Source organism: Tupaia chinensis, unplaced genomic scaffold (assembly GCF_000334495.1).
Source record: "Tupaia chinensis unplaced genomic scaffold, TupChi_1.0 Scaffold000147_1, whole genome shotgun sequence".
NCBI classification, from domain to species: domain Eukaryota; kingdom Metazoa; phylum Chordata; class Mammalia; order Scandentia; family Tupaiidae; genus Tupaia; species Tupaia belangeri.
The window spans coordinates 10118855-10146562 of record NW_006159617.1 but is presented as its reverse complement, the minus strand read 5'-3'; the positions used below and the strand labels follow the sequence as shown (position 1 = coordinate 10146562).

Sequence of the window (27708 nt, the reverse complement as noted above, 5' to 3'; positions counted from 1 at the left end):
CATGCCCCATGAAAGCAACGTTTCTGTCATTTGTATTCCCTGCTATTCCCCATTTTGTTCACAACCCTGAGCTTGCTTGTAGGAGGGGATTTAAAACCTACATGGAACATGAAATTAAAATTTGAGTTTATTTTATTGCAAAAGTTTTGACATCCATGCAAATTTTTTCATACTATGCATTTGCCATGATTTTTTTTGGAGACCCTTTGTAGCAGTGAACCATGAAACAGGATTTATCTTGGGAATTTCACTGACTGTGAAGAACGAATGAGGGGTCGATTACAGCATATTGGTAACATTGAGTATTCCAAGGAGAATCTATATGAAAACGGCAAAAACAGTAAACCACCTACCCACGCCCCCCCCATACTCACACAGAATAAACTAAAAAAAAAGAAAAATGCTCCCACAGACCCCAAATTCTTAATTTTCAAAACTGATCTTTATACCTGACATATTTAACAAGAGAGGTTTTCTGCCATATTTGTGTTGGTCATCGACTTGGTCAAAAAGGGATTTACTTTGATGAAATGAAAATACATAAGTATGTTGTGGATTACTTTCCTTTATTTCCTGAGTCCCTGGGAAACCTTTGATGGCAGAGGATACTTACAAAAGAAGAGCGTGAACAGAAAAGACTCACTCTGTAGAGGCTCTACCAGAATGCCTGGCCTCTGCTGTTTGAAATGTGGCCAAATGTCAGCTTCTGTTTCGTAACCCTCCTAGAACATGACGTCAGGCATGAGCTTCTCGATGGACAAAAGTGCCCTGTCCTGGGATAAGATGTCTACTGTAGGAACTTGTAATTTGGAGGTGGAAATAAGCATAATTTAGCATATTTTAATGGCTACATAATGAAAAAAGTTTTTTTTCATTCTAACATTCATGAAATATTCATTGAAATTTTATTCTTTTATTACTTTTGTTACATAATATGCCATTTTCTCCCTATCAATTTAACTTTTTTTAAAAAATATTTATTTATTATTTTAATTCATCAAAGAGAGAGAGAGAGAGAGACAAAGTGAAAAGGCAAGCTACCAGGTCTGGGACTTGACCTGTACTCAGCCCTATGGGAGTCCAGTGCCTTAACCACCTTACCACCTGCTGGCCCCCGTTTAGCTTTTTTAAAGTTTCTTTTTAATGAGAGAGAGACAGATAGACAGACAGATGTCAACCCAGGACCTCCCACAGAGCCCCAGCATTGGGCAGAGGCACCCTACCACACATGCAAGATTATATATTGGGCTAGCCCCATGGACTACTGGTTAAAGAAGACAGATCCCACATGGCCAACATGAGGTTCGAATCCTGTTTTTCAGCCTCAGTGGCTTGAAAAACACAGTGGGCACATGTGCATGTGTGCTCCAAGTCCTGTCAGGATGCAGAAACAGAGGAGAAAAGATTACAGAATCACCACCACCCACTGGGATGTGTTTTCTTCCCCCTCCTCTCTCTCTGTCTTTCTGTCTGTAGCAAGTACATGCACCCTCTGCAAAATTTTAATAAAATATTTTTATGTATATTCTTCCATAGTTTTCTGTCACTTATGTTAACATGTTATACATATGGGTATATGCATACAAGTATATAAAATATCTATATATAGTTTTAAAAACATGTCAGATAATGCTATGCATATTTTTCTGCAATTTTTTCTCTTAAAAAGTTTCCACAATCATTTCCTTTTTTACTGCTTGAATAAATAGTCATGATAAGAAATTCAAAAGTGCACAATGGGATAAATTGAAATCTTCTGATAATATTTGTCTATACCATCTTGTTCTTAGAAATAACCACCATTAAAAGTTTATTGAACTAGCAAAAGATTGAGTATTTTTAGAGATGAGTGATGGATACATGGGATCTATTATATTGTGCTGCTTACTTATAGGTAAATTCAGAATTTTCTTGATCAAAATTTAAAATGTCTTGAGAACTAATTTTGATTTTTTTAAAAAAATTTTTAAAGAGAGATTTTTGCTGTAGGGTGTACGCTTGCCAGAGAGAAAAAGAGTGAGAGAGATACAGAGAAACAGAAAGTGAGAAATCACCCCTCGGAGGGATAGTCATGCCACAGTCCATTCTCCTCCATTCTCCTCTTGGGATCTTGAGCATGCATGCACATGTACCCAATGTGAGTTTGAAGCCACCAGGTCTGGGACTAGAACTACAGGCAATTACATGGGAGTTCAGCAATGTAACCATTACATCATCCGCTAGTCCCGAGAACTACTTATTTTTTAAAGTTACTGAAAGCATTTGGCTACCTTTTCACCTGGTAAGAACTTGAAGTTGCTCTCACCAAAATGTATGCATGCTACATTTAGTAGCAGTCCAAACTTCTGGCTTGGTCTTTATTTCTTTATCTAAGAGACAGAGAGAGAGAAAATCCTTCTGCCTTGGTCCTCAGCCTTCCTAGTCAGCTAAGATCATGGGCAGGAGTGCACCTCACATGTGCAAATTGACCCGGGAACCAAACCCTGATCATCTGCATATCTTCCAGCACAATGGAGTGGCGTGCTACCACTGTGCCACTATAGCCAACCTTCTGGCTTTGTCTTGATCTAAACAAGCCTGGGTAAAATAAGAGAGGGGCTAGTGCAAGGAATGAAGATGAGTGGTAAACGGGAGACTTGTATCTGGAAAGCAAAATGGCTTTCTGGCTGAGACAGGGATCCATGTAACAGTTTGGTATCATTTGTGTTCTGAAATAGGCTCCAGACAAGGAGTGCCCGTGGTGGGGCTGGTGGTGGAAGGAGGTCCCAATGTCATCCTCTCGGTGTGGGAAACTCTCCAGGACAAAGACCCAGTGGTGGTGTGTAAAGGCACAGGCAGAGCCGCTGACCTCCTGGCCTTCACCCATAAACACCTCGCAGAGGCAGGGTGAGTTGTTGACTCTTCCTTTTTGAAACACGGTGACTTGATTCTTTAAGTTTAGTTCTTTAAGCTGTGCATTTATGTGGGTCACATATCCTTGGAGTATAGGGGCTGAGACTGAAATTCACATTTCGATGACTTTGCATTTTGTTTTGTTGTATTTGTTGATCAACACCAATATGGCCTCTAATGATGAACCTTGCTGTTTTCTTAGCTGATGAGTGGCCTATCTTTTGGAGGGAACCTTGAGCTTTGTCTCAGCTTTGGGAAGATGTCCAGGGAGAGTGAGGGAGGAATTTCTCCTGCAATTGGTCATTACAGCTGGAAGAACCCTGCAGGGAGAGGTGGTCAGTGTCAGTTCCAGATCACCTTCATACTCATTCCCCATTAGTGAGAACAGCAAAACTTGGGGAAATCAAAATCCTGGCATTTGCATAGAATATGTTGTCCTTCTGAAAAGGGCTTCTTTTTTCTCTAGCTATCCCTATACCCAGTGTCATTTTTCCAGTTCCAAAACCACGGTATTTCTACTGCATAAATAAATAGAGTGCCTACTGAGAACTAAAATGTTGAGCCCACTAATTTATTTAGTAAACATTTATTTACTGCTTATGTTCTAACAGCTTTCTGGAGTCTTGTCTTTTATAATTTCTCTCTGTTCTTCCACCCTCAGCCCTTTTCTACCCTCTGTACCCTTCCTGTCCTTTTCCCTCTGTCCCTTTCCTAAAGGCATCCTGGATGGGTGGTTCCTGAACCTTCTGTAGTTTCAGATCCCTTCAAGAATATGATGGCCATTATTTCTGGATATGCATCGCCTTCTGGAGATCTATCAACTCAAGAACTCTGCCTCAGAGTGTATTCTTTTCAGGGTAATGGCAGAACAAGCCCTTCTCAATTTCTCATCAGCCTTCTCCAGGGGTGCCTTCTTCCATTTGCTTCCTGCTCACTTGCTGTCTTGGGAGAACTGTCCTTAGAAACCATCTCGGTCAGGTAGGGCAGGTGGGTTTCCTTGTCCTGATGATGCTGGCTTGTTTCCTGTTCTGGGATGTGTCAAGTTATGACCATCTATTTCTGTCCTAGGGTGCTGCGTCCTCAGGTGAAAGAGGAGATCATCGGCATGATACAGAACACTTTCAACTTTAGCCTTGAACAGTCCAAGCACCTTTTCCACATTCTCATGGAGTGTATGGTACACAGAGATTCTGTGAGTAACATGAGTTGATTACTGAGTAAAAAGTGCTGATTTCCTGGGACCAGCAGATTGCATAATGGTTACATCTCTGGACTCCCAAATAGTTGACTGCAGCTCGAGTCCCAGACCCAGCAGCTTAAAACTCACACCAGGAGCATGTGCAGGTGTACCCAAAATTCCAAGAGGAGAATGGAGAAGGGATTGTGGCATGGCCATCTCCTCTCATGGGATGACTTCTCACTTTCTGTCTCTCTCTGTCTCTCTGTCTGTCTCTGTCTCTCCAGTGAGCACACGAGCTCTATGGCAAAAATCTCTCTCTCAAAAAAAAGATACTGATTTCCAAAAAGTTCATATTTATTTTCCTAATTTTTAAAAAATATGAAAAATTTCCACTTTTAACTTGAGAATGTGTAACTTCATAGAATTTGACCCTTAGTTGAGTAAATGTGGCTTCTTATTGACCTACTCCAACCCTTCATGATTCAAATTCCAAACTCTACCTGGGAAAAAGCATTTAGCATAGCAGTGTGAGAGAGAAGTTACCAGACTTAGTGAAAATTGTACACAAATATTTTCAGAGGGTAAGGGGCCAGTTCCAGGTCTTCGTTAAACTCAGGTCTGCTAGTGTAGATGACTGCATTCCAGCATCCTGTAAATCCTGCAGGAGGTCCCTGGGAATGGTTTGGGCAATAGAAAACGTGAGAACAGGCTCTGGGATGGTAAATGGAGCCCACAGACTATGGGCTATGGCTGTAATGCAGACTCAGAAGTTTTTAGTGTTTTAGGGGATTTTGATCATGTGCACAGAGGTAATGGTAAGTGAAGGGAACAATGGGAGAAGTTGTAGAAACGCAGTATTTGTATCTTTATGGAACTTTAGAGATTGTTCAGTGGGTTCTCCTCATTAGGTAAATGGAGAACCTGTGATTCAGTAGCATATTTAGGTAGCTATTTACCCGAGGCTGGCCAGTCAGTGGTGTACCTGGAATGAAGACTTGTCAGTCTTGGCTTTTTCCCATTAAACCAGCTCCCTCTACTAGATGAAATGTATTTTCACTGGGAAATACTGAGATATGATCATTAATAACAGGTGACTCTTTTTTCTTTAAGAGAGAAATTTTTGCTATAGGACATGTATACTCACTGGAGAGACAGAGAGACAAAAAGTGAGAAATCACTTCCTAGGAGGGTGAGTGGCCATGCTGCAACTCCTTCTCCTCCATTCTCCTCTCAGGATTTTGGGCATGCATGCATACACACCTGGCTTGAGTTTAAGCTGCCGAGTCTGGGACTCGAACTGTGTTCGAGTACATGGGAGTTCAGTGACATAACTGTTACACCACCTGAGGTCCATAACAGGTGACTCTTTGTAGCTATAAGTAAAGTCCTTATTTGTCTTAAAAAAGAGCAAAGTCAGTCCCATGCCAGGATACACTTGACACTTTGGCATTGTGACGGCCATGAGTGCCGTCCATCATACTTGCTCATCAGGTCCATTATAAAATTGCCTCATGTATTTTATGATAAACCCTTAGGGATTTATTTCCTATTAAGCGTCAAAGATCTTAATTTTTAAAATAATTATTTATTTAAGTTTATTTATTATTATTATTTAATATGCTATAGGGAATATGTATTTTTCACACATGTGAGAGAGAGAAGGTGAGAAAGCAAACCACCAGGTTGAGATTCAAACTGTGGTGAGCCATATGGGAGTCCAGTGTCATTTTTTTTAAAGAATTTATTTGATTTTATTTATCATCATTATTATTTTTTGTTAATTTGCTGTAGGCACATGGGCTCACCAGAAAGAGAGAAAGAAAGAGTGAGAAAGCAAGCTGTCAGATCTGGGACTTAAACCATGGTCGGCCATGTGAGAATCCAGACCCTTGACTACCTCACTCCCTGCTGGCTCCTGAAGTCTTAGTTTCTAAGGCTCAGTTAACAGAAGGCTATTATTTGGTATTCCTTCAAAAGGGGGGCTAGCTAATTTTATTTTAATTCTTTAGTTTTGTTATAGGGCATATATGCTCAGCTGATAGAGAAAGAGAGTTAGAGAGAGAGAGAGAGAAAGTGAGAAATCATCCTCCCCACCCAGGGGGAAGGCTATGCTGCAATGCTTTCTCCTCCATTCTCTTCTTAGGATTTTGGGCACACAGGCCTGGTGTGTTTTTCAAGCTGCATGTCTAGGACTTTAGCCCTGCAGTCGGCCATGTAGGATCTGGCTTCCTTAACCATCACATCACCCAGCTGGCCCTGATTTTATTTACATTAGAAATTAATTGAGGCTCTTTTCCTTGTAGCAGGTATAGAATAAATTAGCATAATAATATTTTTCCATAAATGTTTCCTCTAGTGTATGTGACATTTTGGACAATTTTTCTTTTAGTGCCTACAATTCTTTGTTACCCTACTTTAAAAGTTTTCTGTAAGTAGAAAAAATAAAATAAAATCACAACAATATTGGCTTTTACATTACCAATGAAGAATGTTCTCCTCAGTTCGTTGGCCCAAGAGGGAATTCTGTGAATGCTTTTTGGAAACGTTTCATTGGTAGTTCCCTGAAAGTATGCTTTGTATTGTTCAACTGTTACAGATGATCATATTTGATGCTGATTCTGAGGACCAGCGAGACCTCGATTTAGCAATCCTGACAGCGTTGCTGAAGCGTGAGTGTTCAAGGGGGGGCTTCAGTGGTTCCTCACTTCCTCTTCTCACGTTCCATGACACTTCGTGTATTGAATGCGTGACTTTCTTTCTTTTACTCTAGGTACAAATTTATCAGCATCAGAACAATTAAATCTGGCAATGGCTTGGGATAGAGTGGATATCGCCAAGAAACATATCTTAATTTATGAACAACCTTGGAAGGTATAGTGAAAATGAAGTTGTTTGGAAGAAAATATTTGTGTGTCTGTGGTTAGGGAGGAACGAAAGAGAAAACCGAGGAGGGAGAAGTTGGTTTGTGGGCATGTGGGGGTAGCATCTTTGCATCTGAGTTTCCAGGGCTAGCTCACACATTCTCTCATCTACTTTGCCTTCCTGAAAATTTTTCTTCTTTTTCCCTCACTGATTCTGCAACTTAATTGAACCTAAAAAGGACGTTAGGAGAAAGAATATAAGGATTTTAATTTTTTGGAACTAGTGGATTAAAATTCACCAATAGTTGATTTAAAACTTAAGGTCGTCTTATTTTTGCTTTAAAATGTAATAAAAATGGAAAGTAGAATATTGCTGTTTTCAGATTCATCTACTTAAAAAACTCTCAACATTTGTCTGTGTTCCTTGTGGCTGATGTGGGGACTAGCTCCTTCCATTCCCCATGCTCAGCTGTCACTTGGGGATATACTGTCCTCATCTTGGGGATTACCTTTGCCTCTCTCTCGCATTAGAGTTCCTGCTTTCTGTATCCCATCTCTTCCTCTTTCTTGGTTTACTGCTTTATTTTGATGGTGCACATTGCTTAGTAATGTCCTGTTGAAGAGAGTAGGGGAGGTAAATATTATAAGGACTTAAATGTTTGGCTTTACACATTTTTCCAACAAAAATTTCATTCAGTTCATGCAGCAAACATTGGCAAAATAAAATTTGCATGTGTCAAAAATACAGGTGATATTTATAACGGTAACTCACAGATAGAAATTAATGATAAACTATAATTTCACAAAAGATTAAATATTTTGCACACTAGTCAGGCCTTTTTTATTAGGCAAAGTACTCTTTTGATGACAGATAAATTCACAGATACACACTATTGTGATGTTTGGCTATATTTTAATTCATTATTGGAACTAATTTTCCTCCTTTTTTTTGCTAGAGAGCATGTGTGCTCATTGGAAAGAGACAGAGACAGAGAGAATGAGGGAGAGGAGAAAGCATCCTATGGTGATGGTCATGCTGCAGTTTCTTCTCCATCTTGTCTTACTTTATGGATTTTGAGCACACACGCACAGGAACCTGGCATGTTTCTAAGGCTGCCAGGCTCCAGACTAGTTCAGTGCAGTCAGCCATGTGGTATCCAGCTGCCTTAACCACCAGGCCACTTGTTGGCCCCTAGTTGGTGCTTTTTTTTAAAGATTTTTTTATGATAGTGTGAAAGGCTGTATATTAGATCTTGCACATGAACAACTGTTTGTCCATTTTGTTCCCTTACCCTAACATGGCTGTCTGCTTCTGTATTCCTGCTTGCTCTCCCCATGAGAAAATAGCTAGTACTAAAACCGCATCCAGGATGACATCCTGTACCTGCTCCTGTCTTTACTAACTAGCCCGAAACTCTTCTGTTTAGCAATGTAACTGCTTACATGGAAACCCCACTCCCCTCAGAAATCATTAACCTGCTTGATTCAGCTTCTGTAACTGCTTGCATAGAAACCCCTGGTAACTGACCACCTATAAAAAGACTACTCCAACTTCAGTAGGGCTACAGTTCTGACTCTCGGCACTTCCTTCTTCCCCCCACCCCCCCAACCCCCAGCCTCAGACTGTAGTCACTGGCCAGCTAATAAAGACTCCCTTTAAACTTAATCTGGATTTGGTGGTCGTTCAGTCGGTGGCACTCTACAACAATAGGGCATATGTGCACATCAGAGAGAGAGAGAGACAGAGACAGAGAGCAGGGAAGTGAGAAATCACCCACAGGGTCATGGCTGTACTGCATCCCTTCTCCTCTCAGGATTTTGGGTCTGTATGCCCACGAGATCAGTGTGATTTTTTTTTTTAACAGAGAGATTTTTGTTGTAGGGCTTATGTGCTTCCTAAAGAGAGAGAGAGAGAGAGAGAGAGAGAGAGAGAGAGAGCCTGTCCATTAATTTAGGAAGTTATGAGATCTTTACTACAGTTTTCCCATCCAAGAACATTGAATGATTTTTGATTTATTCCAGATGTCTTCACCCAAGTTCTGCACTTTTCTTAGTAAAGTTGTAGTGTGCCTGTGTGGTTTTGAGCTTAAACACATGTAATCCTTTAGTTGTTTTACTTTCTTAATTGTCTTCACTTTTCTTACTTATTTGGACCCTCTGAAGCCTGGTGCACTGGAACAAGCAATGTTAGATGCTTTACTGATGGATCAGGTGGATTTTGTGAAGCTCTTAATAGAATATGGAGTGAACCTCCATCGCTTTCTCACCATCCCCCGACTGGAAGAGCTCTATAATACGGTGAGTAGGGAACGTTTCATCAGTCATTTCCCTTCAGATTAATTATTAGTTTGTTTAAGATTTATATGTCTTCTTGAATGTTCATATACAAGGATAGTTTATAGAAAGATTTTTCAACCAAAGGAAAAGCAGCCTTAATTCTATTTTATCCCAGTAAGACATAGTTTAAGACAAAGATAAAAATAAGAACAGATTGCTCTTTATTGAGATATTGGAAGTATCTCAATCTGAGATCACTATTATAATGCCAGTCCTGCAGCTTTCCTACGCAGATCTTTTGTTGAAACCAGAGTGGCTTACTCATTATAAAAATTCCAACTGCTCAGGCTGGGTAGCCTTGAAATATTCTTCCTTGTCCTTGGTATCTTATCTGTTCTTCAAAGACCTAGTCATAGCCTGTTTTCTTGATTATCTAGTTAGTTTAGAGTGATCTGTTCATGGAGTATAAATTATCTGTAACTGTTTTTGAACACATACATTGTTGTATTGTTGGATGTCTTTTAGTGCAAGTACCCACTCTTTTCTACTACTGTAAACACGCCATTGAATCCATTAGAAGCCAGTTTTTTTCTTTTTTATTTTTTTATTTTTGGAGAGGTTTTATTGCTATGGGGCGCATGTGCTCGCCAGACAGAGTGAGACAGAGAGACAGAAAGTGAGAAATCACCCCCCAGGGGGGATGGCCATGTCACAATCCTTTCTCCTCCATTCTCCTCTTGGGATCTTAGGCATGCACGCACACATGCCCAACGTGAGTTTTAAGCCACCGAGTCCGGGACACGAACCCCAGTTGACTACATGGGAGTCCAGTGACATAGCCATTATGCTAACTGCTTGTCCCCTTAGAAGCCAGTTTGAACACAGTAAGGTTCAATAGTTCAATAGATCTGTTGATGGAATGTACCTGTTTGATGAGATTTTTAATTGTGTAATAAGACTTGCTTATGATAAAGGATAGCTACAAATTCTTGCCATGTTGTGATCCTTAGGATTTATATTTGTAAATTGTATATATATATTTCTGCCTCTTACCAAGAGAAAGTTAAAAGTTTTTAGTATCTATATATGTATGTGAGCTAGCTTTGAGAAATACTTTAATTTTATCTTCACATAGGAAACAACTTCATTAGAATTAATTGCCTTAAACTTAATTCCTAGAAGAGTAGAACAAAAGTTTTACAATTCAGGGTTATTAGTAGATTCTAAATGAATTGTTTTTCTCCTGCTAACACATGGTAATTGAAGGGAGTAATTCTTCCTTTTATTTATTTATTTTTTTTGTCACAGAAGCAAGGACCTACTAATATGCTCTTATATCATCTTGTCCAAGATGTAAAGCAGGTAATCTAATTACGAAAGTATGAAAATCTTTGTATATTGCCTTAGCTTTGTGGGCGAGGAGTCACCAGATTTTGCTTCATAAATTCTACATTTGGATTTTCTAGTATATTAGCTACCTCTTTACATGTGATTCTGAACGTCATCACCGACCCATGCTCTGACTTTTTTTTGAATCATTAACTTTATGTTTTTAAAGGTTTGATTCATCAAGTAAGTGACAATAGCTAATAAAAAACAGGGGAGACATACAACACTTCCAATCAGAACTTCAGCTTAACATGATACAAGAATGATGCTGGTGATGATGCTAATACCAGCCGAAATAAAGAACTTTGTGGTTGTTATCTTTATTGGTGTACTACTATGTGATTGCCGTATTTTTGGTTATTGTTGTTTTGAATATTAGTGATAATTCAGGGATACTATCAATTCTTTCATGAGTCTACATCTAAGCATTCTTCTAGGGAGATGGGATGAATCCCACTGCTCTATACCCTGGTCAAAAGAGAGTATTTCCAAAGGTTTATGTAAAAATAGGATTCGAGTACAAGTTTATTTTGGTGCAAAAAAGTTTTGAAATCATGCATAGTGTTTTCATAATGGTTATTTTTCCATGAATGTTTTGAAGATTCCTCATATTTTGCTTATGGTAATCTCTGAGCTTTGTTAGGTCAGGCTTAAAATCATTGGATCCCCCTTTAGTTATCAAAACTTACCAACTGCAAGAGACTACACTTCCTTTAACCTCAATTTCTTCTTTTTTATTTACCAGTAACTTTATTCACATCCCCAGAAAAGTGGGAATATCTTTTTTTTGTTTTGTTTTGTTTTTAGAGATTTTTTGCTATAGGGTGCATGTGCTCACTAGAGAGACAGAGAAAGACTGAGAGATAGAAATTGAGCAATCATTCCTAGAGGGGATGGCCACACTACAATCCCTTCTCCTCCATTCTCCCCTCGGGATTTTGGGCATGCATGCACACGTATTCAGCGTGAGTTTTAAGCCGCCAGATCTAAGACTCAAATCATGGTCGACTACATGGGAGTCCAGCGACATAACTATGGGAGTGCTTTTTTATTTGTCACTACAGTTAAAAAATTAATCCACAGTAAGTTTTAAAAGTTATTTTCTCACTTTTCTGAAGTCTGACATCTGTTAGAAATATGTTGACTCTGGCAAAACCAGAGCAGGAGGAAGACATTTATTTGGCAAATCAGTAGTAAGCAAAGGTGTTCATGCTGATGGAAATTTAGTTTATATTGATTTATGCTATATCAAAATTGTTTCCTTAAATTATTTCCTCAATCCTATCACAATTAAATGAAAAAAGGAATAAATAATTTAAGTATACTTGTTATTATTATTATTTTTTTTAGGTTTTTGCCATAAGGCACATGCGCACACTGGAGAGAGACAGAGACGGTGCGAGGGAGAGTGAAAAATCATCATCCCCTGCCTGCGGAGAGATGGCCACACCACAATCCCTTCTCCATCCTCCTGGGATTTGAGGTATACATGCACATGAGCCTGACAGGACTTTCAAGCCACTAGTTCTTGGACTCAAACTGCAGTTGGCCATGTGGGAGTCCAGCACCCCAACTACCATGCTACCTGTTGGCTCCAGCTTAAATAAACTTTTAACTAGTCGCAATTAAGGACATTAATTTTGGTGTTTCATGATGAATTATGGATATGAAAAAAATGACTATTTGTATTACTTATATATATAAGGCTGCTTTCTTGCTCATAGGATTTTTGTTTTTTTAGAGGTTTTTGCTATAGGGCGCATGTGCTCACCAGACAGAGAGAGACATAGAGACAGAAAGCAAGAAATCACCCCCCAGAGGGGATGGTCATGCCGCAATCCCTTCTCCTCCATTCTCCTCTCGAGATCTTGGGCATGCACGCACACGTGCCCGGTGTGAGTTTTACGCCACCGGGTCCAGGATGTGAACCGCGGTCGACTACGTGGGAGTCCAGCGACATAGCCATTACGCTAACTGCTGGTTCCCGCTCATAGGATTTTGAACATTATTCAGAGTCTGTTCATTTCAGAGACCTCGTTCAGCACTCTGAAACTTTCTATAAATGTTAGTTCAGTAGGAAGCAATTATGAAGCAGTTGTAAGGTGAAGTTTAGAGATCAAAATCATTTTCATTTAGAATAAGACCCAGGTACCTGGAAACCTGCCGCTCGCTCAGTTGCCAGTCATGATTTTCCTCAGCATAGCCTCCTGTTTGGATAGCTCATTTGCTCTGCCATTCAATTTATTCTTTTTTTTTCTTTTAATGAGAGAGGAGAGAGGGATAACAGAAGGAAAAGGGAGAAAGAGAAGAAGGAGAGAAAGAATTTTGGGGGGACAGTGTCTCACCGTGTTGTGGTCCTCCTGCTCCAGCCTTATAGCTGGCCTGGTGGTAACTGTGTGGTACTGTATCTTTTCTGTTTAGGTTGGTCTAGGAACTGAACCCAGGCCTCTCATGTGGCTCCCACCTATTGCTGCAGCACACTGCTACTTGTGTCACCACAGCTGAACTGTTTTTCTTATTTTTTTGTTTGTTCTACATCTTGCCATAATTTATTTTAAATATGATGTAGTCAGCACAGTGCAAATGTTACAGCTATTTCCAAAAGGAGAAAGAGATTGAAAAGTTAACTCAATGTTAATTTCAGATACATTCAGTATATATGACAAGATTTGAAGTTCTCATGGAGAAATGAAATTAAAGTATGAATTTATCTTGATGCAAATAAAATTAAAAACCTGTGCATATAGTTTTTTCAAAATGTGTATTTTCTATGAACTTTTAAAGATTTCTCATACTTTATGATTTTACTTCTGTTGTAACAGTTACATTATTTTTATTTACAAGCAATGTTTTTTGAGAGTTTTTGCTATATAGTGTGAGTGCTTGCTGGAGAGACAGAGACAGAGAGACAGAAAGCAAGAAATCATCCTCTGGGTGATGGCCATGCCACAGTCCCTTTTCCTCCATTCTCCTCTTGGGATTTTGGGCAAGCACGCACACACGGCCAGCTTGAGTTTTAAACTATTGGGTCCAGAACTTGAACCTCGGTCAACTATCTGAGAGTCCAGTGATGAAACCATTACACCCTCTGCTGGTCCCGAAAAAACAATTTTTTTATATTATATTTAAGTGTATTTTATTCAAATGTGCATGTATGTATGTATGCATGATAGGGAGAGTGAGTAAGAGAGGAGAGAGAGAGAGCGGGAGAAACAGAACAGGTGTAAGTATGCACTGATGTCTCTAAAACTAAAAACATGAAGGCTAAGATCCTTTCTCCTTCTGAACAAGCAGATTATAGCAATAGCTAGTCACAGTACTAGCTCAGTTTGTAGAGATACTAAAAAGTATGAGTCTACCTCTTTGTGGTTCATTTGGTTCTAATCCAGTAGCACAGAGAAAGAGACGGAGGGAGAACTGAAAGTTAAGTTCACTGCCTGTGTTGGTTCCAGCACACTCTTCTCGCAGGCTACAGAATAACCCTGATCGACATCGGCCTGGTAATAGAATACCTCATTGGTGGAGCATATCGCAGCAGCTACACTAGAAAAAATTTCAGAGCCTTCTACAACAACCTCTACCGAAAACATAAGGTAACATCACTGAAAAATACTCAGGTAAAATGAAAGATAATTAGGAATTATAGTTTTAGAAAAACGGCTAGGGAAGTTTAGATGGGATTAGCTCCCAAAATGGACATTCTTTGTATGGATATCTTTAATCCACTATACATAAAGTGCTGTGTGCTGGTTGGGAATGAACATCAAGATCAGGAGTTCAGAAACTCCTAGAAGGAACAAATGTACGAATAACTACACATAATGTAAAGCGGGATATAGTAGGTGCTATATTGATGTGACAGTAATGAGATAGATCAGAGGGAGAGATGACCAGTTCTTCTTTCCTTTTCTCTCTTCTCCTTTTGAGACTATAGAAACCAAAAGCTAAACAGAATACAGTCTATAAACTCATAAGAACTCGTAGTCTGGACATGACAACCTTGGGATAAGCGTGTAGGTGGTATATTGGAAGGTGCACGGAGAATGCACAGTACTCAAAAATACAAATATTACATACTTTGTTTTCTATCGAAGTTTTGAAAGTATAGGAATTTAAAATTATAGTAAGAGTAGCAGAGAAAACATTGCTACTTTTACTTTTTTAGAGTTTTTTTTTCCTGGTTTATCAATCTTTCCTTTTTTAAAATTTTGTTTAGAAGTTATTTATTTTACATTCATTCACTGTGTATCATTACAGTACACAAAATGACTTTTCTCATGGAGAATACACTGTAAATTGGCTCAATCAAAGATAGTATCTTCAACAAATAATTTTCCATTTCTTGTTTCTTATATATTCCGCTTCTTTTTTTTCCCCCTTGATTCCTTCCCTCTCAATCTCTGCCATTTCCCACTCTCCTCCCACACTGTCTCTGGTATCTATAGTTGCTTTCCATGCTTTTTATTTTTTAATTTTTTACATTTTATTGATTCACAAAAGATCATATTTAAACTAAATGCTTTAAATAGCAAGTGCAGATGATATAAACATATCTGTGAACACATGTCTGACTTTAGGCATAAAACTCAGCGAATAGACTGAATGTAGTATAAAGTAGCTCCTAGCTGAGGCTGTTTAGCTTACTGTGGTCATTAAGCAGGGTATTTTTTAATTTTTTACATTTTATTGATTCACAAAAGATCATATTTAAACTAAATGCTTTAAATAGCAAGTGCAGATGATATAAACATATCTGTGAACACATGTCTGACTTTAGGCATAAAACTCAGCGAATAGACTGAATGTAGTATAAAGTAGCTCCTAGCTGAGGCTGTATAGCTTACTGTGGTCATTAAGCAGGGTTTTATTAAATGTATTTTTTTATTTCAAGAAAAGTAGTTTTAGCTTTAATAAATCAAAATAAAAAATGTTAAGAAAAAATTGCTTAAGACTTAAAGGTAGGAAATAGGTTAGGATTCTGTTCAAACAGTTGGTAGATACTAAAAACTCAAAAAATGGATATGTACAGAGCTAAAATATGGTAACGAGTACACTGTGAGTTTCTTCTGGAACATTTTTTTTCCTGCATTCCTCATTTTACCAAAGAGAGACATAAACAAATTTATTTGCAAAATAATAAGTTTAGTCTCAAGTTGGTCTGTTTTTTTTGCACAGAGCCCCATAAGAATTGTAATTGATTTAGCTTGCTTTGCTAGAACCTTTTATAAGGACTTTGAGATTAGACTCTTTTTTTTTTTTTTTTGGAGAGGTTTTTGCTATAGGGCGTGTGTGCTCGCCAGACAGACAGACAGAGACAGAGAGACAGAAAGTGAGAAATCACCCCCCCCCAGGGGGATGGCCACGCTGCAATCCCTTCTCCTCCGTTCTCCTCTCGAGATCTTGGGCACACATGCACACGCGCCCGGCATGAGTTTTAAGTCACCGGGTCCAAGACTTGGACTGCAGTCGGCTACATGGGAGTCCAGTGACATAGCCATTATGCTAACTGCTGGTCCCGAGATTAGACTCTTTAAAAAGCCTTCTGAGGCTACTGAGCCAAATCGGAAATTCACCATCTGACTGTGCCTTTAAGTACCTATACTTGGACGTTTTTTGGGCCTTTCAGTAAGTGACATTCTTTACTTACCTGCCAGGCAGAATTGTTAATGTACTAGGCAATATTTCCAAGAGCTTCTCTTGGCTTTCTTGAGATCAACCTTAGTTCCTTAGCTTTGGGGTCATATCTTCAGATATGCATTCCAGTTAAAACCCAGATAGTAATCAGTATTTTGAATTTCTGAAGCAAGGCAATAGATATTATTAAACTTATGCAAATAACTATGCTGCTACAAAATAAGAATGCTCACAAATATTTTCCAATTCCAGAGGAGTCAGGAAGAGAGAAAAGTTTCTGGTTTCAATTAAAAAAAAAATGTTTAAATGAATCGTTGAACCTATCAACAGTTCAAAGAAAACAAAAATCCTTAAATCTGGAAAACAAAGCATAGAAGAAAATGAGCAATGTTTTAGTAAAAAGTCTTAAGATTCTATTTCACCAGTTCAGTCTCAAAAATATTGAATGTTTCACGAATTTGCTTGTCATCTGTGTGCAGTGACCATGCTAATCTTCTCTATATAATTCCAATTTTAGTATATGTGCTGCCGAAGTGAGCACTGGAGAGATTTTTGCCATTGGGCATGTGAGCTTGACAGAAAGACAGCAAGTGAGAAATCACCTGCCAGGGGGATGTCCTTGTGTAATTCTTTGTCCTCCTTTCTCCTCTGAGGAGTTTGGGGACACATGCACACATGCTTGGTGTGAGCTTCAAGCCTTTGGGTCCAGGACTTGAACAGCAGTCGACTACATGAGAGTCCAGCAATGTAACTACTATGCCATCTGCTGGTTCCATCATTGCTTGTTTCTTAAAATTGCCATCACAGATTAGTAACCTGAGGAGACTAACAGGATACCCTCAGTATCTATGAGAGTTTTGTTCTGGGACTCCATGGGATATCAAAACCCTCAGATGCTCTAGTTTCTTATAGAAAACAGCCTGATATTTGTGTATAACCTACATACATCCTTCTATATACTTTAAATCATCTCTGGATTATTTATGAGACCTAAAACAAGGTAGGTGCTATGTGAATAGTTGTTATACTGTGTTGTAGGGAATAACGACAAGGAGACAGTCTGTGCAAGTTCAGTACAGACGCAACCATCATAGGCCCAACCACAGAGAATACACGGCAACGCAGGACATTGTCCATCCTTGGTTGGTTGAATCTACAGATGCCAAACTCAAGATACCAGGGTTAGGTGACATTAGCAAAAGTCATTTGGGGCATTTTTGTTGAGAAAAGAGCAGAAGTGAGGTGCACAGTACTGGGACGTTAGGGCATGCTTTTGTAGCAACAAGAAGACCTTTGTCCCTGGAGAACAAGTGCCAGAAGATTGTGAAGGATGAGACTGGATAGGTAGTTTGGGGTAAGATCACACAGAAAACTTAGGATATCGAACTGCCTTGGATCTTTATTAAACAGGTAAAGTAAGAACCCAGCTTGTCCTTAGGAATGAAAAACAAAAGTAACAACAACAAAAAAGAAAACCAAAGGGAAACCCAAATCTCACACAGCAAATAGTCTTTATTAATATTTCAGAGGCAAAGGGATATGCTTAAGGAGGTATTTGCTACTTCAGTGAAAGAAAACATATTAGGTCGTCGGGAGAGTCATGATGTGTTTTTCTATGCAAAAATGCATCATGACTTTCCCAACTACTCAATACATTGCTGTGTCAGACAGGAGGACTACTTTTAGTGGCGGTGATGCCAGGGCAGAGCTTGTTGGAGCTGTTCCCCTGGTGTTCTTTCTAGAAATGGCCCTCTGGAATAAAATATCCAACAATCTGATTGTTTTTTCAGTCAAGGAGAACAGAGTTTATTGTAATTTCTTAATAAACTAGACCATAACAGTTACCAGTACTGGGTTTGGTATCAGGGGGATCTGGGGTTGCATCCTAGTTTTGCTCATTAGTTGCTCTGTAAACTTGAGTAACACACTCAACCTCTCTATGTACCAGTTTCCTTATCTATAAAATGAGGGTATCAATATCCTTTTCTATTTATTTCCTTTAATAAATTTCTTAGAAGGGTTGAATAAGATAATACCTGAAAAATATATATTCCTGGTACATAGAGGTTATAAAATAATTGTTTCTAATAATAGTCATTATGATTATTATTATAATGATACATTTAATTCTATATAGAAATAATAATAATAATTTGGATACTACCTTTAAAAAACATCCTGACCTTATTGTTTGGATGTCCAATTTTTATCCATAACACACAAACTAAAAATAAAGCAGTTCAAAGCTGGTTTCTATATAAGGTTTCTATCATATATTTTATTTAAGTCCCTTTAAGAATGTTCTTTTTTGTTGTTTCCCATTGATGGGATAAAATAGCTATGACTCATGTTGTTATTGGGCCTAGCCTCTGGAATTGCTGTAGAGATATTATATGATACTTGGAGAAATTCCATAATCCTGGAGCTATTTGTGAATGAATGGAACTATCAAAACTATAAATTTTTATTGCCCATTCTGACTTTGTTCCAGGTATAGAATATCCACTGATTCTAGTGGAATTTCCACATAGAGAAGGAATGCAGATACATAACAGAGAACAAAAGACTATGTTCTCTGAGGTGTTAGGAAATAGCAGTGTGCATAATACAAAAATTATGAGAGATTCTTGTGGGGTGAGTGATTAATCTTCAAGGAGATTAATTGCTAATCGTGGAAGAGAGACAGAGACAACCATTAGGAAAAGAACATGACATAATATTCAGTTTTCATCAGTGTCTAGAAATAAAAAGTGGTCAACTGCTATAATCATTTTTCGTTTGTTTTATTTTAAAAACAAAATAACAACATATGCCAGAGAGTGACCAGTTTTGCTGACAGCCTCGCCCAGCACCCCAGTCACTGGAGACGTTCCTCAGGAAGTAGAAATGAGTCTACAGAAAGCACGCTGCATTCCCAGTTTATTAGAACGGCCCAGCCTTACAAATTCAAGGTAGCACATACTCGTTTTTAGATTCGAAAATGAAATCGTCTTTGCAGACAGAGACTGTTTCTTTGTTTGAAGTTGGAGGAAGGGAAGAACCCACAGAGGACCTATTTACAAGTGCCATAAACAGATGGTGCAAGTCAAAAGCCTAACACAGCCGTCCTCCAGCCACAGCGAACCAAGGCCCAAGACGCTGGTGACAGAGGACTGTCAGGGCTTGCACTTCAGCCTCTCTTCCTCGTTCCTTCCCTGCTGTGTCCACGTGGTGACCCAGGCGGGCAGTCTAGGGGGTGGCACTAAATAAATGGAATCATCACCCCAACATCACACCCTTATCCTTCTCAGCACAAGGGCAGCTGGATGGCAAGGCTGCTTGCTTCTCCTTCACTTTTCTCTGCCTGCAGTTTTGTATCTTCTTCCTCATTTAAGGCTTTCTCTAAATTAATTTTGGCCTACTATTACAGCTTATCAACAATAATGTGTTTGTGTGCATGTTGTGTGTGTGCACACACTTGTGCATGTGCATGCAATGCTGTTATTCCCCTTGCCTGGACTTCCTCAGACCCGCTTTTCTCTGGGGATAAATGCTTTTGCTCCAGAGTGTCCATGTAAAGGGTTACCATGCTGGCTGAAAAAGGGTTGCCTTCTATAGCTCCTGGGATGAAAAGGCATTTTATAATACCACCTTTGGTGATATTGGTTGTAATTAATAGAGATGAATTCCATTTATTTAAAGAAATAGAGAATATGGATTATTTTTTTTTTTTTTTTGGCTCTGTCTCCTCAAATGAAAAAGAATAACTTTTGAATCCTTATTATTTGCCAAGCGTTATGCTGAGAGCCTGGTTGAATGTGTGGGAGGTGGGTGGGAAGGTATAATGATGACTGAGAAATGGTCCCACCTTCCATAAAGTAATATCCGTAAACAGTATGATGAAAATGAAATAAAGATAGACAAAGTGATGTAGAAGAGAATGGGGAATTGGAGTTGTCATCTGAGATGAACTGCAAAGGCTGAGTTTACCAGATGGAGATTATTTTTTTCATTATTACTTGTTATTATTATTATTTTTTTTGAGAGAGAGATTTTCGCTATAGGGCGTGTGCGCTTGCCAGACAGACAGAGAGAGACATTAGAGACAGAAAGCGAGAAATCACCCCCCAGGGGGGATGGTCACGCCCCAATCCCTTCTCTTCCATTCTCCTCTCGGGATCTTGGGCACGCACGCACATGCGCCCGGCGTGAGTTTTAAGCCACCGGGTCCAGGACGCGAACCGCGGTTGACTACGTGGGAGTCCAGCGACATAGCCATTACACTAACTGCTGGTTACCATTACTTGTTATTATTACTAGAGAAATAGAATTAAAATAAGGAAAATGAAAACTTAAAACCAATCCATTTGGGTGCATGTTGGCAACACTAGTGATGTTTTTCTAAGGGGAAGATAATGAATCTATTCGCTGAGGTGAAGTTAGAGGGACCTTGTTTGTTCGCTAATTTACAATTTTCATTTACTTAATACATTACTTCAACCCATTTCCTAGTGAAAGTGAAAGTTATTATAGTTACTGGGTTTGGGGTATGTTCCAAGTTGGTACTGACTTAAGTTGTATTACGTGAATTAATTTATAGAAATGTAACAAGGCATAGATTACTATAAAAAATCTAAATTTTTGTTTCTGGTTTGTAAAGTCCTATTATCATTTCCATCTCCTTTTATAGTAGTGATTTTTAACAATACCAGGAAGAGGGCCCAGCAGGTGGTGTAGTGGCTAAGGTGCTGGCTCCCACTTGGTCACCCACTGTTCTAGTCCTAGACCTGGTGACTTGAAACTATGCCAGGCACATGTGTGTGTGTATCCAAAATCCCAAGAGAAGAAGGGAGAAGAAGGGATTGCTATGTGACCATCCCCCTTCAGGGGCGATTTCTCATTTTCCCTGTCACTGTTTCTCCCTGGTGAATGCATGTGCCCTATGCAAAAACCTTAAAAACAAAAACAAAACCCCTTGAGGATACCCATTATTCTGCACTAGGTAAAACATCATGCGTCTTGAGTATGTGAAAACTCATTCCTACTTTATTTTCCAACAGGAAAAGTCTGTAGTCCTTCATAAATCAAGGAAGAAGTCAAAAGAAGGAAAAAATGTGTCCGATGACCCTGAGTCTACTGGCTTCATTTACCCTTACAATGACCTGCTGGTTTGGGCTGTGCTAATGAAAAGGCAGAAGATGGCTATGTTCTTCTGGCAGCATGGAGAGGAGGCCACTGCGAAGGCCGTGATTGCCTCTATACTCTACCGAGCCATGGCCCGTGAAGCCAAAGAGAGCAACATGGTGGACGATGCCTCAGAAGAGTTGAAAAAGTACTCAAAGTAGGAGTTCTTTCTTCACTTCATACTAAACATCAACAGTTCTTAGACTGGCCAGACACTTGTACTCCCTCATCTTAGAGCTTGTAAGACAGGTAGACTTTTTGCCATGGGCTCTTCTATAAATAGAGACTTTAAGTATCTTTTTTTTTTTCAGAGAGATTTTTGCTATAGGGTATCATGCAGTTGCCAGAGAGACAGAGAGACAGAAAGTGAGAAATCACACCCAGGAGGGATGGCCATACTGCTATCCCTTCTCCCCCATACTCCTGTTGCGATTTTGGGCATGCACCCACATGAACCTGTTTTGAGTTTAAGCCACCAGGTCCAGGACTCCAACTGCAGTTGACTATGTGGGAGTATAGTGACGTAACCATTATATGCTGGTCCCGAGGATCTTTAAGTGTTTTAAAAAGCTTTGTGGAATATGGGAAAATGAGATGGCTTTCAAATTAGGACTCTTAGGAGTCCAGCCCAGCCATTTGCTATTTGAGTAAGTCAGTAACTAGATTTTGGGGCTTTAGTTTCCTAACTATAAAGCATTCAGTTAATGATTTGCATGTCTCTCCCAACTCTCAAACTCTGGGATGTTAGTTAGGTGTGTTGTTTATTTTATGTAATTATCAGATTGGTAAACAAATTCGTTGTATTAAAGGACTAAAGAGGAATGGTACAAGACAGAAAAGTAAGAAATGCTTTTGTTTTTGTCATTATTGAAATGTTATTGTGAGTAAAGAAGGGAAGCTATAGTTAATGGAAATCAATTTATAATTTTTTTTTAGGTTTTTGCCATAAGACATGTGCATTCACTGGAGAGACAGATAGAGAAAGGGGAAATCACCATCCCTAGCAGGGATGGCCTTGCCTCAATCTGTTCTCCTTCATTCTCCTCTAGGGATTTGGGGCACATACGCATATGCACATGGAGTGATTTTTCAAGCCTGCAGATTCAGGGCTGGAACTGTAGTCAGCCATGTGGGAGTCCAGTGCCTTAGTCACCACACCAATTTATAATTTTGCTTTAAAAAATTCTGGCAAATGAGAGCATCTGCTTTTCAGAGTAAACAACCTTCTGGAAAATCACCTGAGGGTGTCATCGGTCCAGGTTTCTTACTTAAATCATCTATGTATTTTGTAAAATCTTAACAACAAAAAAGGAGGTGTACCACAAATTTCCTTAGTTGCTAATTTAATTTTGAACACTCTTTTCTGTTAAAAAAAGTATTTTGGGGCTGGCTTTATAGCATAGTGGTTAAAGTGGGCAGATCCCACATGGCCAACTGTGGTTTGAATCCCACCTTTGGTGACTTGAAAAACATGCCAGGCATGTTTATATGTGTGCATAAAGTCTTCAAGGGATGGAGAAATGGAGGTAAAAAGGATGACCATGCTTCATTAGGGACTATTTTTTTTTCTTTCTCTCTCTCTCCCTCCCTCTCTTTCTCTTTTTCTTTGGTGAGCACACACACCCTCTGGCTATTAATAAATATATTTAATAGGTTTTGTGGCACAGGGAGTCCCAAACAAAGCTCTATATAACTTGTTGCACAGTATGGAATTACTTTTCCTCATGAATAACTCAGATGTAAACCAAATTCTTTATGCTGTAGTATCAATCCTCCAGTTTATCTCTTTAGGAAAGAGAAACAATCTCTTTTCTGAGTAGTGATCCCTTTAAAATAGCTTCTGCAAATTTAAAAAAAATTCAAAATGATTATTTCTATTTATTTATGTTAGTTTTTGCTATAGGACACATGTGATCACTGGAGAGATAGAAAGAAAGTGAGCAATCAGTCCCCAGTAGGGATGACCATGCAGCAATCCATTCTCCTACTTCTCTCCTCTTGGGATTTTGCACACACATGCACACATGCCTGGCATATTTTTCAAGCCACCAGGTCTGGAACTTGATCCACAAAGTTTGCCATGTAGGATCTAGCTGCCTTAATCACTATGCCACCAGCTGGCCCAGCTTCTGCAAATTGAGATTGTTAAGTTACTGTTCTCTCTCTTTAAAAATAAAGTCTAGTTTTTAATTGGTCTTCCCTGAATCTCTTGTTCATCCTTTCAGAATGTTTCTGGGGCTCTCATCTGCCTTTGTGTTCTCCATTCATTGCTGTGTCGTAACAGAGAGTTTGGTCAGCTTGCCCTGGATGTGCTAGAGAACGCATTCAAGCAGAATGAGAGAATGGCCATGAAATTGTTGACATATAAACTCAAGAACTGGAGTAATTCAACCTGTCTGAAGCTGGCTGTGTCTGGAGGATTGAGACCCTTTGTTTCACATACTTGTACCCAAATGCTGCTGACGGACATGTGGATGGGACGCTTGAAAATGAGGAAAAACTCTTGGTTAAAGGTAAGTCTGTTTGCCTTATTGAGTTTTATGTTAGTGTAGTGTGAAGGTCTATACTCTTTATTTTTCTAATTTATTTTTCATTAGCACATAATAGTGCATATTTGTGAGGTACAGTGTGGTTTTTTTAGTATAAGAATGTAATATATAGTGAAGGCAGGTGATTAGTAAACCATCATCTCAAGTATTTGTCATTACTTTGTGTGGTCTGTACTCTTCAGTTTCATGTTTTATTTATTCCAGAAGTGTTTCATTTTTTTAAAATCATTTATTTTAATTTACATTTTATAAGTACACATTTCTTTTTCCAATATAAATACCATGCATGTCAGTCAAGACAAGGATATTACTATATACATTATCACCAGCAAATAGCTTCTTATTTTTTGTCAATTAAGCATTCTTTTACCAGTTTTTTCCTTCCTCTTCCCCCTCCCTCCCTTCCACACTAAACTTTTTTTTCACATTTTATTGATTCACAAAAGATCTTAAAGTATGGACAAGCTAGAATCTAGTAACAAGTGCACTATAATTTTCTTCTGAAACAATTTATTTTTCCTCTCTCTCTATTCCTCATTTTACTAAAGAGAGGTCTAAACTAACTTATTTGAGAAAAAAAATTAAGTTAGTATCAAGTTGGTCTGTTATTTGCACAAAACCTCGTACAATTTCTGATGCAAGGCAACAGATACTATTGTATTATTGAACTTATGCAAATAATCATTCTGCCACAAAATAAGAATACTCACAAATATTGTCTAATTGCAAAGTGGTCATGATGGGAGAAAAGTTTATGTTTCAATTTTAAAAAAATCTTTTTCTTTAACAAATTGCTGAACCCAACAACTCAAAAGAAAACAAAAATCCTTACATCTGGAAGACAAAGCACAGAAGAAAATCAATAACATTTTAGAAATAAGTCATATAATTCTATTTCACCAGTTCATTCTAATGTACTCTCTCTTTGGTTGAATTTGCAGTGTTCCTGTGGTCTGATCTTTCCGTTAACATTCAACATTATTATTGCTATTTCAGAACATGTCCCTACCACTAAGCTGGCCTTTCTCTTGGTCATTTTTTTGTTCTCTTATTTGTCTGTCTTTAGTTTTCCTTGTTTAATACTCCCTTCAGAACTGCTCAAAGAGCTGGTCTGGTGTTGGTAAATTTTTTCAGGTTTTGTTTATCTCAGAATGTTTTTTTCTTTTCTTCCCACATGAAGTATAATCCTGCCAGATACAGTATTTTTGGTTGAAATTGCTTTTCACTTAATGCTTTAAATATCTTTTCCCATTATTTCCTTGCTTGCATTGATTCTGACAAGAGATCCAATGTTAATCTAATGGGATATCCTTTGAAAGTAACTTCATGTTTTTCTCTTGCCACTTAGTATCTTATCTCCATCTGTGGTTTTGGTCAACTATGGGCCTTGGAGAAGATCTTCTTGGGTTGATTCTATGTGGGGTCCTTTGTATTTCTTGGGTCTGGATATTTGAATGCCTCTCCAGGTTTGGAGAATTTTCTTCCAAGATTTCATTGAATAAATTATCAATGCCCTGATTAGTTTCTTCACCTTCCAGGATACCAGTTATCTGGATGCTTGGGCATCTAATGGTATCTAGTATTACTTATATATTATTCTCATTTTGTTGCATTATTTTTTTTTTTCAGTCTTTTTGGTGAATTTTTCTAGGTCAGAGGTTCTGTCTTCTGCTTTTGATATTCCATCTTCTGGATGATCTAATCTGCTTTTAATACTTTCAAGGGAGGTTTTGATTTCCTGTATTACAGCCTTCGACTCTAACAGTTCCATTTGATTCTCTTTTATGGTGTCTATTTTCTCTTTCAGGTCATGAAAGAATTTCCTCACATCCTGGAACTCATCTCTTTACTCCTGCATTTTCTAGAGTTCATTGTCTCTCTTCTCTTGCATCTCTGTTAGCTTTGTCACTATGAATACCCTAAAATCTTTGTCTGACATTTCCAGGAATTCCTTTGTACTATCTGTGGATGATGAAGGACTGTTCTTTCCCCTTGGGGGAAAGACATTTTCTTGATTTCCCATATTTCTTGTGGCTATGTGCTGGTGGTTTCTGGTCATCTGATGGATTATATGTTACTTCCTACCTTCTTGGAGTTAATTCTGGCTTTCTGCTGGATATTGGGCCAGAAGGAGGGATTTGGGGCAGAGTTTTTTTCTGGTTAAAGGGGCAGGGCTAGTCCCACCTCAGATGCACGTGGATTCTGGCTTTTCACTGGATATTGGACCAGAAGGAGCCCAGAAATGTATGTTTAGTAAAGCCATTCATATCTATGATTGTCAGAGATCTCTAAAAACTATTATCTACTACCATAGGTGTTTTTTTTCCCCCCCACAAATACAGATAACTGTACTTGCCCATCTACCGCAAAGACACTCAAGTAAAGAAGAAGTTAAAATTATATGCAAGCAAGTGTAAGATTTCATGATTACTAAATGCTATTGTCTCTGGTAATAACAAAAGTAAATGAGTATTTTTAGTGAAATTGTTCTCAGCTTATAAATACTAAGAGATATTAAACTAAATAAAATGAACAATTTTTGCTTATCCAGTGATTTTGTCTTTTTTGTTTGTTTGTTTGTTTTCAGATAATAAGTAGCTATTTAATAAGGCTGACTTCAGACACATTAGTTCATGCAACAAGCCATCTCCCAATTCTCAGCCTCATCTCTCATCTTAAATTATCAAGAGCTACTTTGCTAATCATTAAGAGTATTTAACCTTTGACTTCAAACCTAAGCCTAGAGTTCAAGTGATGGCTAAGCTAAAGAAGTACATATGCTTATTAAATTGAGTAAGAGTGGATAAAACATGAGTAAGAATTACAGGGATCAGTAGATAGTGTGATGGTTATGTTGCTGGACTCCCACGTAGTTGACAGCAATTTCACTCCTGGACTCAGCAGCTTAAAATTCATGCTGGGAACCTATGCATGCATATCCAAGGTCTTGGGAGGAGAATAGAGAACAAGGGGTTGCAGCATGGCCATTCCCCCCTGAGGGGTGATTTCTTGCTTTCTGTCTCTGCCTCTCTCTATCTCTTCGGTTAGCACATACACCCTCTAGCAAAAAAAAAAAACAAAAAAAAACAAAAACAAATAAACAAACAAACAAGAAACCTCTCTAAAAAGAAAATAGCAAAACTGTAAAAAAATTACATAAACTATATTTTATATTTTAATTTTATTCTTCCTAGAGTTATTAAAAATATATTGTGTTCCAAACGGAATGACCATTATAAAAAATAAACCTTTGTTAAACTTGCTATAGAAAAGTTAAAGAAATAAAAGATATAAGATACAAAATATATAAAATAGTTTGCACACTTCAATGTCCACCAGTGGGATTACAGAAATAAGAGAAGTGTCATCTAAAATGGTCTCACATAAATTCTTTATGAACAAAATATCAGCAAAACAAATGTTTGCAGAAGTTCTACCTCAATATACTTTGATTTCAGTCTTGGAGATAAAACAATTATAATCAGGGCTACCTCTAGTTACACAGACTCCTGGCAATAATTATTTTTAAACATGCAGGGAGTGAGAAGAAATGTAGATAGCTGGCAGTTTGAGAAATAATTTTCCCTGTGCCTGTGTTTTGTACATACTTTAGTTTATTGGAACTGAGAACATTGGGACCAGCAGTTGGTGTAATGGCTATGTCACTGGACTCCCATGTAGTTGACTGTGGTTCGAGTCCCAGACCTGGTGGCTTAAACTCACACTGGGCACGTGTGTGTGTGTGTGTGTGTGTGTGTGTGTG

General features: G+C 38.5%; 1 protein-coding gene and 1 non-coding gene across 2 annotated transcripts in view; one reads left to right on the top strand and one right to left on the bottom strand.

Moving 5' to 3' along the window:
• Nucleotides 1-27708, top strand: part of LOC102491536 (transient receptor potential cation channel subfamily M member 6) — a gene marked incomplete at its 5' end in the record, with an annotated part of 118350 nt that overhangs the window by 23353 nt on the left and 67289 nt on the right. Inside the window, 10 exons of the mRNA XM_006145515.2 lie at nucleotides 2718-2886; nucleotides 3961-4084; nucleotides 6669-6741; nucleotides 6843-6943; nucleotides 9097-9231; nucleotides 10519-10572; nucleotides 14052-14192; nucleotides 19083-19184; nucleotides 21273-21553; nucleotides 23681-23909. Of these exons, the coding sequence (XP_006145577.1) occupies nucleotides 2718-2886; nucleotides 3961-4084; nucleotides 6669-6741; nucleotides 6843-6943; nucleotides 9097-9231; nucleotides 10519-10572; nucleotides 14052-14192; nucleotides 19083-19184; nucleotides 21273-21553; nucleotides 23681-23909 (1409 nt within the window). The remainder of the gene's footprint in view (nucleotides 1-2717; nucleotides 2887-3960; nucleotides 4085-6668; nucleotides 6742-6842; nucleotides 6944-9096; nucleotides 9232-10518; nucleotides 10573-14051; nucleotides 14193-19082; nucleotides 19185-21272; nucleotides 21554-23680; nucleotides 23910-27708) is intronic.
• On the bottom strand, nucleotides 16668-16774 carry LOC114007302 (U6 spliceosomal RNA). The gene has a single exon (XR_003548928.1). It is a non-coding gene; the product is annotated as a U6 spliceosomal RNA (small nuclear RNA).